Source organism: Rhopalosiphum maidis, chromosome 2 (assembly GCF_003676215.2).
Source record: "Rhopalosiphum maidis isolate BTI-1 chromosome 2, ASM367621v3, whole genome shotgun sequence".
Lineage (NCBI taxonomy): Eukaryota > Metazoa > Arthropoda > Insecta > Hemiptera > Aphididae > Rhopalosiphum > Rhopalosiphum maidis.
In genome coordinates this window covers 1834911-1856125 of record NC_040878.1, presented here as the reverse complement: position 1 = coordinate 1856125, position 21215 = coordinate 1834911, and the positions used below count along the sequence as shown (strand labels likewise).

The 21215-nt window shown below is 27.3% G+C and overlaps 1 protein-coding gene across 4 annotated transcripts in view; it reads right to left on the bottom strand.

Moving 5' to 3' along the window:
• Positions 1-848: 848 nt before the first annotated feature.
• Positions 849-21215, bottom strand: part of LOC113551060 (proton-coupled amino acid transporter-like protein pathetic) — a 34929-nt gene continuing 14562 nt past the window's right edge. For 3 of the 4 annotated variants that reach the window (XM_026953086.1, XM_026953087.1, XM_026953089.1), the window contains 9 exons: positions 8307-8392; positions 5232-5369; positions 5021-5171; positions 4364-4485; positions 3680-3764; positions 2595-2867; positions 2118-2296; positions 1836-2002; positions 849-1321 (listed from right to left, as the gene is read on the bottom strand). In XM_026953086.1, coding sequence (XP_026808887.1) covers positions 1074-1321; positions 1836-2002; positions 2118-2296; positions 2595-2867; positions 3680-3764; positions 4364-4485; positions 5021-5171; positions 5232-5369; positions 8307-8392 — 1449 coding nt within the window. In that variant the 3' untranslated portion in view covers positions 849-1073. Of the gene's footprint in view, positions 1322-1835; positions 2003-2117; positions 2297-2594; positions 2868-3679; positions 3765-4363; positions 4486-5020; positions 5172-5231; positions 5370-8306; positions 8393-9240; positions 9310-21215 lie in introns of those variants that run through there. The other variant, XM_026953090.1, reaches the window with a different exon arrangement.

The window sequence follows — 21215 nt, the reverse complement described above, 5'->3', positions numbered from 1 at the left end:
ATAGCTGGTTGATTGCACTCATCTTTAATATAGTTATTGCCCAATTAATTTTTTTTCTGTTAAGAATTGTTTGTTTTTAGTAAAACCTATATGGCTATATAGTTTATATGTATATAAAAAATAACTAATTAACTGTATCATAAATAGTCCAAAGTAGTTATAGTTTGGTAGAAAGTGATTTCAAACATCATTCCTACCAAACTATTAATTTTCATTGATTTAAAAGGTATCTAATTATTTTTGTATTAATACATAATTTTTTATGCAAATCTGCTCATAATAAACACAGTTATAATTTCACAGTAACAATCAAAAATGTTATAACATTATTGGTCAAACAAATATTTATTATAATAAATGGACAGAAATGTATTTGTTTATCAGCATTAGACACGTAAAAACAATATTATATATTTTTGAGACAGTGAAGAATAAAATAATATATATATAAAAAAAAGTTGCATATAAATAAAAATAACTAAAATACTTAATGTCTTATGGTATATACTATATAGTATCAGAAAAATAATAGTACTACAATAGTATAGATTATTTTAAATGTGGATTAATTATGAATTATTTTTTAAGATAGTATATGGAATATTCAAATAAAATAAGGAAAACTTTATCGGACTCAAAATATCTCATTACGAGCAAATAACACTCATAGAAATCATGAAGTACTACTAACGGAAACAAATATTGAGCAACAAGAATATTTCAATTTTTTACTTACATTTTTGTTAGTCTGATATTGTATTATTATATTTACAAGGCCGATCAAGGAACATTGTAAAATATAATAATATAATATTCGAAAACTGATGACAAAAGATAAAAGTCTAATATCTAAAATCCATGATTTTGTATTTAAATTTTTGTTTCAAAATTCACTGTTGCACCCTAGTTAATCAGTACAAAATAGTTATTGTCGTTTTTTTTTTTTCTGTTTAAAAACAATTTTACTGGACACTAATAGCTGTAATTGACAACGCTAATATTGCTGTTCTGTCTGTATGAGAGTTGTGTCGCTGCCATCCTTTTGTAATTGAAATAATTACTTGCGCACACGCTCACTGATTGAACTGTTCGATGATGTCGAGTACGCTAGAGTAAACACCGGTAACCAATCCCAAAATGCCAAACATTATGATGGCCAAGTTTTTCCACAGGCGCCAATATCCTCTACCCAATCCAGGTTCTTCCCAGCATGTAACCAGATCGATACAGCTTGGCAAGATTAGACCCAAAAATGACAGACATAGTGCTCCGACGAGTGATATGACTGGGCCCAGGTTAGGACAAGCAATGGCAACACAAACTAGAAAAATAAAACGCCTAGTTAATATTTGGATTTTCCTGTATTTTAATTTAAACAAGTAACATTTTGGAATATTTAATGACTTTTTTAATTAATTATATTAACTCCAATGTAAATATATACTATAGATCAATTCTAGAACTTAATACTCCTATCATACTCAGCATTATACATTTATATTTTATAAATTTATTCCTATATAAATATTTAGATATTTTATAAGAATAGTGTTTATGCTAATGTTGGCTTATTTCCTTTTTTTTCACTTGATATATTTTATCTTTATATTTTATTTTATATTAGACCTTGTCCTGAACATTATTTTAAGTAAATAAATATTATGTCTGATGTTTTTATAGCAAGAAATATATTACTCAAATTTTAACTAATATTACTTGTCATTGTATAAGCTAATATTCAATAATTAATACATTCTTTTTAATATATTCATACAAATTCCCAACTCTATAATAATATTAGTAATTTAATTATTTTTACAAGGAAAACGACTTACCTGTGCACACGACCAAGAACACTCTGAGCAAATATTCAAAAAGAACGGGGTGTGATGTAAACCGGTGCTTAGAGCCTTTCCAGATTATTTCAAAAGGTACATAAAACTGAAGACTGTATGTAAGGAAAATGGCCACGGCTATCATGATCTTAACAGATTGCGCTAATCTGCAATTAGGAAAGGAAAGTTTTTATTTACTTATTTTAATGTTAAAATAGCTAAACTATTATTATTGTAATAATTTATTGAAAGAATCATTAATGCAGAATTATAATAACTTACAATTGATCTTTTGGTAAATTTAGCGTGATGCTGCCCTCAGTTTTATCACCATACTTGAGGAAGCCGAATAATCCAACAGTAGAGTACAAAATCACAACAATGGACATGCCAATGTTGAGCACACTGGGACAACCAATAAAATGTTGTGGTGTTTTCATGTTGTTTTCCAATGGCATTACCTTAATAGGTATTGAAAAATAATAAATAAATAAATAAATAATAATAAATAGGTCATTATATATTAATATATACAATTTTATTATAGTAAAATTAATTTTCTTAAGAGATAGTTCTTATTCTCTCTTGCAAAGTAAATTTTGCAAAACATAATATCTCATTGGTTTTTTTATAATGTAGTTATATAAATGTAAGTAACTGACATTATTATACAATTAATAATTAAAATGCAAAAAAAATGAGAAATAATTGTACATATCTAATTTAAAAAAATTAATTTGTAAAATATGATATACTCACAACACCAATTCCTTCCAAAGCAAAGATGGCAGTGCCAAAGAACAGTGGCCATTTGTGCCAATCTGTAATGTACGGTACAGTTTTTGTGGATGGCACATCTTGAAACACATACCAGAATGTAATGGTCATGCAAATACCAACCAAAAAGTTTGCAATCATTGAAAATGGAGCCAGATATTTCAGATTACGTATTAAATTCATAGCGATTACCAAAGGCAACATCATTAACATGTACCACCTAACATTTATTTCTAATACATATTCATCCATAACCTGAAAACAAAAACCATATATTTAACATTAATGGCCTATGCAAGTAATTAAAGTTGCCTTAAAAATCTACAAAGCATAGAAACTAAATAAATTCAGTACTATAGAATATTAATACATGTGTAATGTAAGTGATGTAACCCAATTATTTCAAATTATTTGTCTGTTCATAATAATAATGTGTTATATTTATATGAAAGTATTGGATATTTTTCTAATTTATTCATCACAATATTGCCTAAATATCTAAAAATCTATAACTATTTTAAATATTTAATTTAATTATACAAAATATTTTGAAATATTTTTATAAGTACTTAATTGTCAAACATAAAAAACATAGCAAATTTGCGTTCAGTAGTTGATTGTGTGTAGTAAGCCTTTTAATTAAAATGAACTAACTAATTACCAACCTTAGGTAAGGATATTGTTTTCTGATGGGTTTTACAATATTTTAATTTATAAATAAGTAATTAGTATATAAAATATTTTAATTTATCTAAAACCCTTTATTTCACTTAAAAATTAAAATAAAACATAAATTAATTAACTAGGATTATACTGAACGAGACTAAATTTACTTAATTGTTTTTTTCAAGAGTAAGTAATACATTTCTAATAAAATAAAAAATTAAACCAAGTTTGGTATTCATTTTTAAAAAGAGAGTATAAAATATATAAATAGTATTATTTATTTGTATTTGAGTGTATGAATCAAAATTGTCTTATTAACAAATACTTTGTAATAAATGTCTTGATAACTATTAAATGTAAATTATAAATATTCAATAAATGCATATTATTTTTTGTTTTACCTGTTTTATATTTTTTGCAACAAAAACAATATAAACACAACAGCAACCAAGCAAATCAATGGTTAGGAACGTGTTAACAAGGCCTCTGAAAAATTCATGAAAAAAAAACATTTAGATATAAAACAATATTGTATGAAACCATACAGACCATATAAATATATGATAGGCAATTAGACAAATATACCTACTTAAGAAGACATCACACTAAAGTTTGTCATATTCTGTTAATCACACATGGAACTTAACACAAACAAGTTCACAAAGGCCTATCAATTATCATAAATTATTGGTAAAGTTTTTTAGAGTTAAAATGTCAGTATTAAAAACCAATAAAAATGATATGTAGTAAAAGAGTTTAACTAGCATACAGGGAGTTATTAAAAGTAAAATATACTTAAATATAATTTATAATTGACGATACTACAATGTATTAAATACCAAAAATAATGTTACGAGATGCAATTAAAAAAAATTATTTTTATAATAGTGTGTTAAGTAACACTACTTAACAGTAATAATAATCATGTTTCAACCATTTACACCAGTAGGTACTTTATGAACTTATTTTTTGCTGTGTTCCACATGAGGATTCAGATATACAATAAAACTTGGTGAGCCACCTCTAACTAAAAAAATTATATATCTACTAAGAAATATTTAATATTTAACTTTTTAATTGAATACCTGAAGAGGCCTGAAAATTTATGGAAGGCTGGGGGCCCAGCGAGGAAGGCAACTTCTGCAACATCAGCAAATCCCAATGCTGGTACTTGCATTCTACGGCATAATTTATGAGAAGATTTTACCTAAAAATACAAAAATACATAAATAAATGGGTTTAGTTAATTTTCATAAAACTATCGAGTTAAAAAAGTATAATTATGTCCAATCTATTAAATAATTTTTTTTAGATAAACAGTTTTATTAAATCATCTATATGGAAAGATACGTTTTTACTCAACTGTATGGAATATTACTTAATTTCACGTTTATTTTTTTAAGAAAATATCGCTAAGTTCCTTTTTATTAAAATTCCAATAATTTTGTTTATGTAATGTTTATTAAAATATGAATAACTTTTGAAAATAAGTAAATGTTTAAAATTAAAATTAGAAGTTTAAAAGGTCAAACTGATAAAACTCGTTGAATAGACTGGATTTATTTTAAGAAAAAAAAATAAGCGTCTAGCTATTTTTTTTTAAAAAATACTGATTTTATCAACAAAGAATGAACAGAAAGTATTTATTGTAACATAATTTAAGATTATGCTTTTTTTTTTGCCAAGTTAGTGTTTATGCCAATAATTAATATCTATGATATTTGAATATAATTAAATCTTACCAATATATGGACACAATATGTACAAACGAATCCAATTACAGCGGTTGCGACGAGCCCAAACACTAGTCCAGCGTTCATAAAAGCCAAAGGCATGGCCAATATGCCTGAGCCTAGACTTCCTTTCAGCAAATGTATAAATGTTTCCATATCCCTGAAAATTAACGATTCTAAGTTTTTGTACGATAATCTTAAACAATTTTTATTTAATTACGTGGTCGGATATTGGACTGTCCGGTGGTCGAATGGATTGTAGCCACCGAACTCGGCATCTTTGCTTGTACTCGATACCAGCGGAAGTGTCGAGCCATTGGTTTGTGTTATAGGTACTCCGTTTGATGAACATTTGTATCTAATTAAACGTATGTTAAAAATTATTTATTTTTGGATTTAGAAAAGAAATGCGGTTTTCAATATAATTTCACACAATCAAGTTGTGATGATGTACATTACATTATAGCCATTAGTAAAAGAGCCCACCATAATATTATATATTTATATACATAAGATTGTAGGTAAGTACAACTGCATTATAATGTTTAGCAGTATACATAATTTAACATTATTCGAGTAAGAATAGTTTATTTTTAAACGCATAAGTCAGTATTTATTTATTAGTTTGATGGTAAATACAAATATTAGACATTAATAAAAAAAAGTAGTTAAATACCTCTCCACATATGTATTCCACCAGATTTTCAAACATGTACATTGTAAAAACATTTAGTGCAATAAAACATCGACCGACGTCGGTAGTTCATAGATAGGTAACCAATAGAAATCAATTGATTGTTTTTTTATTACAGAGATTTTAGTATACGTAATACAACTGATTATAGAATAGTCTATTCTCTATTTTATAATCAATGGTAATACGTATAACATTTATTGTCTTTGTCAATTTAAGATGATAAATTATCGTTTTTCTTGTTTCATATAAAAAACAAAAGTTGAATAAATTACTAAGTGATGCATGCACATAAGTTATCAAAATAAACGTTGATTCTGCGTAGGCAATCCAATAATATATTTATCATTATTTAATCAATTCCTAAGCATATACAGATTAAATAAAAAAAATTATAAATGTTTGAATTTGTTATCGGATTTAAAATAAATCAATTTCGTTAACGATTACTACAATTTATGTGTATGATATAATTTTCCTTTTTAGAGTTTTATAGAAAAATTTAGTTTGAAACACGTTGGCTCAATGATTATAAAAATGGATATTGGTATAGGATCTATATTATAGGTACTTTATCTTATACAAATATTATACTCGTAGAAATGTACAATACTTTAACACTAATTCTAAATAATATATAATATATAAAATATATACATAATTTAATACTTCGATTTTTATTTTTAGTATTATTAAAAAAATTATATACATATTATTATGTATTAGAATAACATTTATCAGTAAAGTCAAATATTTTTATAATTTATACATCTTTATGTTAGAAATATGTGAGCACTAATTTAAATTGCGATTATTGACTACCCCTAGTACTTATTAACAAATATTATTGTGTTTAAAAAAATACTATAGGGAAATATATTTGTTTATAATTAAAAAATAAATTTGTTAAATTAAAAATAAATTGTTTAGTCATATTGATGTGTTATATAAAGATCAAGTGGATGAGTTTATTAATTTGATTATTAATTATGAATAACTTTTAAATATGTAATAAGTAATAACTAATAAGTATTATACTAATATATATTCTGTACAATAATAATTGGTATGTAGGTTTCTATTCAGCCATCGCGAAGATAACAAGTTATTGAAGCTCGTAATGATATATTATGTTAAATTAATTACACATATTTTGTAATTGAGTGTTCAATTCATTAAATTAAGTCAATTTTATTATCATAATATGATATGCACACCAATAATATTAATTGTATAATATTATAAGTTAATATTTTACCGAAAAAAGTAGTTATTTAAAGACAAATGTGTTATAATATTAGTATATTAAATATCTAAGTAAGAATAATATAGCATATTCAATTTTTAAATCGTAAAATATAAAATGAAAATAAAAAATGGTTATACATTCTTAACAAATTTATACTTGTTCGTAAAATTATTCATATTTATACGAATTTGTTGACCATGAATATTAGTGAAGTGGATTTTTGATTTAAATGAAAGTGTAGTGGAATCAATGTGTGTGGAGACAAACTATTTACTTTAGTGAAAACGTTTTTATTTTTTTCTTTGGTGGGTTCATCCCATTCTAGATTCAGCGCGGTGTTTTCGATTCAATAAAGTGCTTTGGAAATATTTCTAGTAAATGTAAATACTACATTAAAATTCCATTATATGAATACATTGTGTGTGGTACTTTTCAGTCTAATATATCTACTTTAACTAAATAATCATATGTATACAATGGAAGGTTGATGTGCCAAGGCACCTGCTGACATTTTATAATTAGATCCTAAAAATTAAACCATTTAGCCATATTTTATATGTTTTTCCTAAATAAAATCAAAATTCTATAGCATGCGATAAAAAAAAAAAAGAATTATAAATTATTCCGTGTTATTACATAATGTAACATAATGTACGTTTTACATTTGAGTGTAAAAATCATTATTTTAATAGTAAAAGTAGCATGATCCAAAACCATTAGGAATCATTAGAAGTCTACTACAGAACAATAAATGGCTTCAAATGTAGATTTAGATTGATAGGAGAGGGGCCAAATAAAGTAGGGTACCCAAAAATGTTGTACTTGGTACCTATCACCTAAAATTCAGGTTTGTCCATGTTTACATTTATAATGTGTATTAAATTAATTATAGTAAATACCTAAGTAGATATTGTGTATTATACATTATAATAATGTCTATATTATATTTTATAAGAGTCTATGCCCAACTACTAATACATGTATTATTAGTCATAAATGAAAAACTAAAATATCTAATAAAATTAAATATTAATAATATATAATTCGTGTTTGAAAAGTATCTATGTCTTATTATTAAATACAAGTTATGATTGTAATGTATTAAATTAGATTACATTTTAAGTAAATTATTTTTATAAAGTGGTAATTTTATGGTTAATAGAATAATATTTTTCACAGATATGCTATATAAATATGTTTGATATTATATACCTATTTAAAATCAAAATGCAATAGGAAAAGATAATGTATTTAGTATTTACATTTTATAAAATTTTCAAAATAAATTATTTTAGTGTGTTCATTTTAATAATCTTAACTATACATTTTTAATAATAATTTTTAAAACGTACTTGACCATAACAAGATCGGCAACATCTGTTCGAATAGATCCTTTTTTGTTGTTATCCAGTTCTGTGATAATCGGTCGCATGGACCCCTGAAAAATTAAATAATATGATTAGTTTAAATTTAAAAAAAAATATGTTGCAATAAAAATTAAATTGTTCGTTTGAAAATTATATGTAAAGATTTTTTATGAAATATTTCTTCCAAGGAATAATTTTTTTTTTAACACAAGAAAAAATGTAATTAATTGATGAATTGATCAAGTGATTGAAGTATTATGTTAAAATTACATGTTAAATTGAACAATAAAATAAATTAAAAGAAAAAATATTGAAAAAAATTAAATATAATATCGTCAAACTAATAAATAATTTTTTTTTTAATATTGAACAATACACATTTCAAAAAAAAACTAAGAACAATTTAATTTGTATTGCTTTAAAACTTTAACTATGTGATTATTCTATGATCTAATTAAGCAAAGTAGTTCTTTCATACTATAGTTATGAGACTATACGAGCTTGTAATGTAACAAACTTTTTCTCAACACATTGAGTAAACTATAGCAGTATTTAAAATTACAAGGGGACATATAACAAAAGTTTCAGCATGAAATCGTCAATAATATTCATGCTAATGCTATGGAGAACAACACAAATTTGAAAATATATACATGCGATGGTTACATTATAGTACGATGAATATCTACAGAAATGGAAAAAATTAACAGTATATATAAACACATTATTATAATTTTAAGTTAGTTATCAACAATAATTTAAAAAACCTATATTAAATCAATTTAATTATTTAGTTCAAGTTAAACTATCTATAATGTTACACACAAAGAAGAAAACAAAACTAAACGTTGATATGCATAGAAGTATGAACTAACTCATTTGATTAATAATTACTATTTATTATACATTATGAAAATACCCTATAGCGCCTCATATTGAAACGACACCAACAACCGACCAACGAACACTACTCACTACAGACTAGAAAATGCAACAGTGTCATATTGATCTCGAGTTTTATCAAGAAATCATAGAAAACTTATTTATTTTAAGCTTTAATGGTATCGGATTACAAATCGTCTTTACTGTTTCTAAACATAAAATAATTATCCCAATACACCTTATTTACATCATGTACATATCGTATAAAATAAAACACTTGAGATAATAATTGTTTTACTCCTGATTTTATTTAATCAATTATATATACTTTACTCATTCATAGGCATAATTTTAAACTAAATTGTTGATATAAGCATTTGTAATTATCAGGCTTAGTTAATGCTCTTCAAAAAGTTATCAATAAATCCATGATGATAAAATTACATATATAAAATACTAATATTTATCTAACTCGAATACTAATTAATATTACTCTGATAAGATTTATGTTAAAGTTATCAAACACATTTTGGCACTTTTGTTTTTACAATTTTTACCCGAAGATTTATTAGGACATAATTAGTTAGTTTCGTAATTACTGGTTATAGTGTTAGATGCAAGTTAGTTTCATTTTTACTTAAAATACAAAAATGTATACAATCAAAATATTATAATGTTTTAAATTAAAAATAATAATTAACAAGTTAATTTTTATTATTTTCTAAAAATAACTATATTAATAATTATAAATATATATATATTTGATATTACGGTTAAAATAAATTTGATTTATCATTTGTTGAAGTGTTCAATAAAACAAAATTTAAAATAGCAAAATGATGGAGATGGACTTTAAGAGATTTTGAGCATTGTTTTCTCTTAATAAAAGGTAAAGTAAGAATTTTTATATTCTAAAAATTTAAAATTTATACCTATTTAAAAAAATATTTTTTACAAATGAAATATGAAATTTATTAAACCGCCACAAACAGTACAATTTTAAAACCTAAGAAGATTTGTTTGGTACCTAACTTGTAATCATTGAAAAAATTATTATTTTAATTTTTAAATACTAAGTAATTTTCTTATTGTTATATATAAAAAATAAATGCTTCTATCAATGTGATGAATTCATGAAGATAGTTTTAATTCAATTTCATCAAATGACATGTCATCGCTGTATACTAATTGAGTCCCAATACCTGAACTGGAATAAAATAATGTACTAATTGAGTCCGTGGTTGGGAAACCATAAGTATATTAATTGAGTCCGCGGACTATTTTGAGTAAAATATAAAACTAACTATAGTATTCATATATGAATACTACGTATATCGTTGACATCATTTTATAGGTACAGCGTTTATCACATATACATTTTTAGTAATGTAAAAAATGTAATTTTATCATCACCTTATTAATTTATTTATACACAAGTAAAATTTAAATTATTCATACTATATTATAGCCATACATTATTATATAATAAAATATATACATAAAAAAAATTTCAAGTCTATAAAAATAGGAAGGATGATGTTTTTTTAAGTCTAACACTCTAACGGGACTCGGTTAGTGTTAAAATACGGACTCAATTAGTATATACCTCAAAACAACCTGAGATTCAATTCATTCTAAAACGTTTTATTGAGACTCAGTTCGTATGCAGTCCATATTATCATTATGTACGGAATTGCATTCAACACTAGCACACAAAAGATTTGTGTGCACTTAAAAATAATTAAATCTTATAACGAAACATAAATATTCGTTTATTTGTTAAAATTATAATCGTTATAAGTTTAGAGAGGTAAAGAAAATTTTTAACATTTACATTTTACAGTATAAACCGACTGACTTCGGTTGTTTACAAGGGCTTTAAATTTAATTTTCGCCAAGCCAATCAAATTGGATCATAAAAATAATAATTAGTATACTAGTATACATAAGTCATAAATATAATTTAAAATATTTAACTACTTGTAATGTGAGTATAAAATATAAAGCGAGAGCTGTAATTTTAAATCAAAAATCAATATTTTCGAACGGATTATTATGAAGAATATTTTTTTTAGTATAAGTTTATTCAAACACAACTACCTAAAATTAGACTGTTTTATTTTGAAAATAAAATAAACAATGATGTAATTATTTACATATTATTTACAGGCCCTTTTAAATCTCCATAAGATTATAACATTGTACCTCTATGTATATAGATAGAAAGATAATTACAATTTATAAATATTACAAATCATACACAAACTACTAATAAGATGCTGTATTATGTTTGGTAATTTATTGAACATTGATATTTACATATATTTAGTACCATGGTACAAATAAAAATGCAAAAAAAAAATTATTTTAATCCTCTTTATGAAAACTGTCAAATCGTATACTTAAATTGTATTCGTTTTTTTTTAAAAAGTATAGTAAATAATTAGTAGTTAGTTAATATAAACTATCGACTGTTTTTTATTTTATTAATATATTAAATGAAATTAACAGTTTCAAAAGGAAAATCGCCCCTTTCAAAATCACAACTGAAGTTTTATTTTAGTTTAAACATTTATTATTGTTAAGTAATGACAATTGAAAGATCTACAAATAATTATACAAAATACGTATAAAAATCGTTACTCAAACACGGGTACACACGTCATTGTCCAAGTACATATCGTTTGTCTAGTCATCTCAATTGGTTTACATAATTTTATCTATGTGCGTAATGGTTATCGATTTTTCTCTATTCGTTCTAAATAAACGGCAACTTATGCCGTTCAATATTGTTCTATACAATTGATTTACCCTTGACTTCGGTGACCCGTTGAAGGGCCGCTATATGCATATTTCATACACATAATATCATGTATAATATGCGCGTGTATATACAATCTCTGGAGCAGTAAACAGTGACGTTTTGTTTGTAGCGCAATTGACAAATTATAATGTAAGGACGGCAAAAATTTGTTGAAGATGATTTCAAAATATATTAAAACAATTAAGAGGGACGACGTCGAATATGTGGATGTGTTCCGAGAATTGATGTTAATTTATCACGATTATCGTTTGGTATAAAAATAAAATAGTAAAGGACTTTAATGTCTGTTTTTAATTAAAACTAATTATTCCATAATAATTAACGCTTCAGTCATCACTGGAGTGCGTCGTAATAATGACACGTAATGATCTCTTATTGTTTTTAATAAAAAAAAAATTAATACATCAATACGACACAAACAGCGTTGTTTGTGTTTATAGATAGAAATGAATTGCGACAACGGTTTTATTCTTGATTTTTGTTAACGGGGGTAGTTTTAAAATGTTTACGTTCGTAGAATATAAAAAAAAAATTAAACATAAATTTAAATAGAAGAATGATGACATTTCTGCCCTACTTTAATGTTCGCACAATACAATATTATAAATTGTAACGTTTCAGTTTTAAATTTGAACGAAATTTTAATTCTATATTTCTATATAAATTCTTTTTTTACCTAACAGAGGTATTTTAATTATCTTACCAGTAGGAACGGGTAATATGATTTGTTGATATTAAAATTTCAAACAATGCAGCTGTATACATTAAAGTAATTAAAAAAGCAATATAATATTTTTTTATCTATACATAGTGACATTTTTTAAAATATAGGTTCGAGAAATGTATACTAAACGGGCGCTTTAAATGAAATTCAATACATATATATTGTTTTTTTTATGTGGTGTAATAAATATTTAACAAAGAATAAAGTAGGTATGTACAAATCTAATTTGTATTAATTTGAAGATTCTAAATAATTTTTTGTGTATACTTCAATGGTTGTCCTACGGGGGCTGATGGGTGGATCGCCCCCTCCATCTTGGCCTATATTTTATTAAAACAAAAACCTGATAATAGGTATATCTATATTTTATATTATTTTTTTTTATGACTTCTATGTTTAAGGATTGTATTTAATGTAAAAAATATTTCCCCCCCCTGGAATTTGTCAAGGACCTCCACTGGTATACTCGTAGACGTTTTCAGCGAATACACCTTATTTACTATGTTTTTTTTTTAAATTACTAAAGTCTCGACAGATTTTAAAATAATGATTATCAATATCTACAATTTATTATAGTAAACATAACGTGAAATAAATAAATAAATAATTATAAATATTATTATTATTAATCTAAAATAATAATCTATTGTAACATATAAAAATAAAAATGTATTAGACAATTAGCACGTGGCATTACAACACCGGTTGTACATGAAATATATTTTCAAAATAACATCTAAATGAGTTTTTAAATTATAAATTAGTCATTTATTTGAACAAGTGTACCTCTAAGCGTAAATGAAAAAAAAAACCTAAACAAATATGAGATCAAAGAATTCACTGACATAACGAGTTTAAAAGTAGCTTAGTTAGTATGTATATTTTTCTCAACCGTAACACAATAGTATAAAGATAATATTATTTAAAATGTAAAATTTTTTAGCAAAATAGTCATATTATTAAACATTAATGTTATAAATCGTACAAGATGGTTAAAAAGTGTGTAGAACTGCACAGTCTGAGAATAGATAAAAGTTTTAAGCAAATTGAAAAAAATATAGAAATTCATGATCAAATAGTTCTAATTTTTAAGTGGAATTTATTTAATTTTAATTTGTTTTAAATATTTTTTTAATATTTTGAATCAAATTAAATTTAACGATTAAATTGATTACCTTAACCGTATTTAAACGATCAGCTTCGCAATAGTAATACATCAGAACATGTAATCGTTTTAATAAAAGCTGAATAAGCTGAATACCTACTTTAAAATATATTTAATTTATTCACTATAATTCACGAATTAGATTTTGTGTAAATTTCTCATTCGATAAACAATGTTCTTAACCTTATCAATAGTATCAAAGAATAATTCATTATAAAAATTAAATTACAACCATGATTATTTTTTTTAAATAAAATTAAATATAAATAAATCGAAATTCATTCAATATTACGCTCTTATTTATTGATATAGACATATAGTCGATATATATTATTTATAATTGACCTAACTATATTGAGCAACTAATCTACTAGTCGAAAAAAATGTATATATAAATAATATAAATTGTATTTATTTATTATTAAATGGGTTATTATTAATAATTTTACAAATTATATAGGTGCAAATTACAAATTGCAATAGAGTTTAATAATTAATTCAATTTTTTCTTTCTATTGATAAAAAATAAAATACCTAAACGTGATTGATATTAATATTTATGTATGGCAGGCGCTTTGATTAATGTCTTTAATTATTGAAGTAATCTGTAACACATTATTATACCAAGACAAAGGTTATGTTTATTTACTATATATAAATATAGGTACTCTCATTACTATAATATACCTAGCTCTTTAACTAATAACACGCACATTTTTTTTTTTTTTGCTAAAATTCAAGTCCAATAGAAATGAGTGAAGGTTAAGCATAACAATTTAACAATATAGGTATATCTATATATAAATACAGTTATAATATTTTGTAGGTCATAATTCATAATTATCACATTCATTAGGAAACTACAGTAATTTATGTTATTGAAAGTATGCCAAAAAAGAAAACCCGTTAAATCGTTGATTTTGAAAATGTATACACTAAACAAAATTCTAATATAAAAAATGTATATTTCAAAAATGTGATGCAATTTTACTAAAAAAATTAATAAATATATTTTAAATTTCAATTACACAGTAGTCATGTAACTATCATATTTTATTTCGGTATTTTGGGATTAATATGTCGGACGGTATTACTGAGTAATTACTGCTTACCCATTTCAATTATTTTTGTCACTATAACGTGTAATCAATATTGCCTATTAAAGTTTTTTTTATTTTTAGATTGTAATTATTCTTTTTTTATGAAAAAAATTAAATACGTATTGTTTCCTATTTTCTATTTTAATAGATAAACGAATGTAAACCTTGAATATTGTAAGAAAGATTTAGACTTAACCGGATTGACTAGTTATCATAGGTATTATTAATATTATTATTTTTTTTTTTTATCAAACAAAACAAGATTTACGTTATAAATTATTATAATGATGGTCAATTTACACACATATATATATATATTGTAAGTTCTATAATGATTGGTTTCAAATAAACTCGTGAATTAGATTCGTTCAAACTTCCAATTTTTGTTACAAATGTATTAGGTATAATAAAATAATAATAAAAAAAATATTTAATTTATTTTAACATATTAACACGCTTGATGGCAACTACAATTAATGTTTCGTAGTTTTTGTAGAAACAATTTTGATAAAATGTAAAACAGTGGTAGAGTAGTTATACATGAAGGGAATATTGTTTAAAACGTTAATAGTTATTTGAAGGCAATAAATATAATAAATAATAGGTATTAGATACCTATATAATATATATTCACGTTACAGAAAATTGGGTTCAAGGCGATTACATACGAAAATATTGTTAATACTTTTTGGTTAGTTCGAATGTTTATCATACGACGTCGCTTCCTACTCATAATTTGCACCACGAATGTCTCTAGTCGTACACATATTATGTTATTATCGAAAAGGTTATTGGCATGCTCTATAAGTGCGTTTTTCGTATTGTTTAATTCCCACCATTGTGTAAGCTCTATTCAATACATATATATTATATATAACAACTTATACTATGCATTGCTGCCAGGTATACATTGTGCTAACGATGAAAAATAACAAAACTGCCTCCAGTATACAAAAATAATTATTGCGAATGCGCGCGATTAGCATTTTGTATTTTTGTATTTTGACTGCGTAGAGATGAATATTTTGGTCACTCGATGCGTATAAGAACCACGGGCCACGAGCCCCGAACATGTTGGAAAAATTTCGACGTACATTAAATTCGGAATTTTATCATAATCGTTTAGTCGCCGAACAGCAGCAAAACAGACCTCCGTCCAGTGTCCATAAAAAAAACCGAGCGCGTACTCAGTAATATATTTTCGACGTAGATAAGTATTTATCGGGACTAAGAACTTAATATATTTTTACGTATTTTATAAGAGAATAAGTAACATGTACTGTACAATATATTTAGATATGATAACGTATAATCTGATATCACTTTCAGCATCCATCAGCTAATAAATGACAGTTGTGTGTATTATAATGCCGCTTGGGATAGAGATGACATCATAGATTTGAAAAAAAAAATTGTTTTCGGGTTATTTAAATCCCATCCAAAACCCTATAATAATATGCGTGGACATATTGCTATCGAAGAACGATATCTCTGACAACCGTGTTGCTCACGTGCAAACAGGAATATTGAGCGAAACCTTTATATACGGACATCTAATTTACATAAATCGCGATTCGGCATATTTCGGACGACCGCAGGCGCGTGTAACGACCGTCCGGCGTCCCAAAAACGAATATAATATATATTTTATTATAGCTGCCTCCGGTGATTGAGAGGATCGGCGAATCAGCGAAAAGTAGCAAAAAGTGAACTCTGATTTTCTAGTCGTTCTCGCCGTGTGTTTATCGTGTTAAATTCTAGCCAGCGCATAAATTGTAGATAAATCGCCGCGAGTCGATAAACCGTCGTCGTAGGCGCATATTGTTGTAACCGCATATCGTGTGTTCGACGTGCGCACAACATATTGTAAAGAAAAACGTGTGAAAATTGAACATAAACGCACGCGCGTGCGTGTGTGTGTACTGTGTAACTAGGTATACACAATGTAAAAGTGTAAAACCCGTTTATCGATAAAATTGTACGACTTACGAAGTTACGATCGTCGGCTACGCCATTTGTTATATACACACGCCCACGTTATGCTTGTGAGTTGTGACGCGAGAACAATTGAAACCACTGTTGAAAACAATAGAGTTGCAGGAGGACAACGCAAGTCGTGTGAGGCGCAAAGCCGAAAAAGGTTGCAATGCTCAACAATAAAACAGCTCTATCGTTATTCTTTATTTTTTCACCGACTATAGCGAGTTACCCCGCGATATAGAAGTAAACGTTTGCGTCAAATCCCGGCATTAAAGCTCCCGTAATGATTCTCGAATTGCGGCGGAATTATGTAACACACATAAAATATATTGTACGACTAGAACACGCGACATCTTTCCATCGCCGTGTATACGATTTCAAGTCGATTTGTAGACTGTAGTGTATATATTATTTAATCGCTAAATTGGCAAACTTGTTTTATATACAACTCGAATGCTAACTGAAATTAGATAATAACAAATTATAATATATTGTATATGGGTACACAGTTTTTAACGAGATTCGAGTATATTATTTCATTGCTATGGCCGACGTGGAATTCCAAAACCGACGGAAACGTATATATTATTTGTGAGACATCAATGTTTTGAACGATTTCCGTTTACGGTCCACGATGGATTTTCTGCAATTTAAACGTGTACAACGAATCACGTGTCGAATTCGGTCGAGGATCGCGTGTCTTTTTATTTAGACGGTGTAAACTCTGCAATGAAAATCCGAGTTAGGGTAGGGAGCGGGTTGTGGGCAGACGACGACTTACGAGAAAAAGGAAAAACCAATTACGATCTGCAGGCGTGTGTTCACAGGTGCGTTCGGAGGACAGGCGGCTCTGCTGCAGCAACTCGGGCTCAGGTAGATACAGACTGACCGGCTGGCCTGAATGCATAATGAATAGTGCGTGCTCGTGTCCTGCGCTTTTTATTTTATTTATTCGCTCTTCGGATTATATTTCTCTTCTAACGTACACATCACATATAATAAACATTTCGCGCAATCTTCGTGGCAGTGCCGGTTTTCCCGCCGTACATGTAAATTCCATTTTGCCATCGCAGTCTGTGATGATAATGATGTTATCTGTGCGGGGCAACAATATTATATATACAGTAGACGGGACAGATGATCGAGGTGCTTTTTCCGATGCTGATGCACATTGCACACCAAAGTATGGAAATAGCGAGAGAGAAAAATATGGGGAGGGGATAACTGAGATATGACATATATAGAGAGATATAGAAAGAGAAAGAGAGTGAGAGAGAGAGAGGAGGCATTTGGCAGGCGCACAGCCTGGTTTTTTTTCACCGCACACATGCCTGTACGTAAAATGAGAAATGGTATACACGCGAATATCACGCTTTATACACGTGCTCGCCGGGTCTGGCAGAGTAAATACGAAACCTATAACTTCGCACTACACCCGGGCACACACCAAGCGATTATGATACAACGATATTGTATAAAATCACGTAAAAATTGTTATGGTTGTATTATCGTTATAAACTTTATATAATATTATTTAAAGTATAAGTATCAGTGTTAATGTCACTACATGATGCCTATTTAAATTACAATAATACAGTTACGGGATTAGGTTTATCGATATCAATATATTATTATTATAGATAACAGGTATCACGAAAACGAATGTAACGATTACGAGTATTCTGATAATTTTAAGAAAAAAAAATTAGCGGTTTTTAATTTTAACGATTACGTTATTATATACACGAAACATGTTATTATTACCTAATAAATTAACCGACGTAGTGTACTTCATCATTATTCACGGTTTTTATTATTTACATAACGTGGTTAAAAAAATTACTAATACTATTTAGACACACACTTGAATGTGTGTGTGAAATGACATGTGTGTGTCGCGTGTGCACTGTAAGCCGAAGCCTGGTTGTTAGCACGTCAACAGAGGTTATAATGCGTCGTCCGGGCTGTAGGTTTCGGACGTCCGGTAACAGGCGGTCCGACTGGTATTGATCTGGAAAACGGACGGGGACCGGAGGCGGTGTGGAGCCGGCGCATACACGCCGACCTCGCCAATAACAGAGCTCATTGTCCGAAAAAAAAAAATAAATAAAAGAACTATAGTTGCTAAAAAGAATGAAAAACACAATATATATACACTCCTGTAGTTCTGTCTCCTACATACTTGTGTTAGTACAGCTTTATACACGCCCGTACGAGTATCATAGGTGTACAACAAAATACAAGAATTTAGTCATAACCTGTGACGGGGCTAGTTTTGCAAAATCAGAGTTCAAAAAAAAAGGCTTTGGTGGGTTTTGCGTATCGCGTTTAACAAATAAGGCACTCGCCACTCTGTATAAAATATTAATAATAATATATTACGTATCAATTTACAAATTGCGACTAAAACCGAACAAAACTGTCATAGGTATAATTACCAGCATTAGAGTAAACCGCTAATGCAAGTTAATAAACTATATTATAAATGTATAATAATAATAATAGGTAAGGCAGATGGGTTAGGTATATATAAAGAATATTTACATAACTATAACTACCATAAGATAATAATACAAGACAGTATTAATAACGAAATTTACAATTTTAATTTTATTAATCTTTAATCTAAACGTTAGATATATTCTTTAAAATATTAAATGGCATAACAAACCGATTAAGAGAGTATTAAGCAAATGACAAAATATAAGCTCCTAATTTTTAGCGGACTTGGTAAAAATCCCAGAAAAGGCAAAAAAACATCTTTAGGGGATAAATCCCTCTAATTATACCGATGATCATAAATAATAATAATATATAAATAAGCATAGTTATATATTTTATCATGAGATGATCGATGTAGTGTGTACTTATAGACAATGCGTCGATACGGATATTATTTACCTAAATATTTGGTACACAAGTACACAATACTATAATAACTATTACTGTCAGTACTTGTGTGTATTTTATTAAACGCCATGTGATACCCAACAAGTTTATTCATTCACTCGATTGTGGCACAAGATGTAAATAATTATGTGACACGTTGTCTGTCTTCTGAGTGGAGGAAGAACTCCGCGAGAAAAAAAAATACGAAAACAAACGTTTTCTATACTAAAAAGCGGTATAATGACCGAGTGTACATATCGTTTGCGAGCAAACACACACAAAATAATGTACACAACCTAAACTACGTGTCGTCCGTACAAATTCGGTTCCGCGCAAACACAATATAACATAAAATACATCATATTATTCATATTATTATATTGTTAACGTCGACGCGTCAAAGTTATCGTCGTCGTCGTCGTCGTCGTCGTCGCCGTTGCCGCCGTCGTGTCAAAATCGATTTTTGGCCGTCTCACGCTATAAACGCAGGGTAAATACGCACACGTACGACGCATATATAGCTACATAAAATATAATCTGTGTAAACCTATTATTATAGATACACGACATTTCAACAGTTTATCGTGGACGCGTGTCATATTATATTATACAAATATACATATTGCATCGTTATACCGGCAAAGTGTTGGTGAAATCGTTCTCAAGTGGAGGTGGAGGGTACATTACATTTGAATTTTCCTTATTCTACTTTTGAAGACACCGAACGCACGTTGAGAAATGCGTATTTTATTGGTGTTTTTTTTCATTGTTGACAACGATATGCGGTGTGCTTTTTTACGGTTTCTTTTCATAAATCACATTTTGCAGAAGAAAATGAAATGCCAATGGAGATTACTATATTCAAATCAAATACTGTCCGATGAGAGGTTGTTTTTGAAATTTCTAGGGAAACAGTGACGATCGAATGAAAGCGAACACATTGATTTAAACTAAATGTTGTCGATCATTATGTCATATATACTGAACTATTGTTGCTTTCAAAGTTACAAAGTTCAAAAACATCTACCCCAATGAATACAGTAACATTTGTTTCGAATAAATTATTATCCACGATGTGTGAAAACAATATCATGGTTTTTGAAATATTTAAAAGAGCATATTATTATGCAACACGATGTTTAGTTATGCTTATGCAGAGCGCATACAAACAATTAATTCAGTCATTAACAAGTCGATGATTATAATATAAATATTTTAATAAAAGGAATAGCTGATATAAAAAAAACACTCTCTAAAATGCCACTGATGGAGTTGTGTGTAATTTGTGTAGATGAAGGGAAGCCGCGGTTGTGCACTGGTGCCTGTTTAC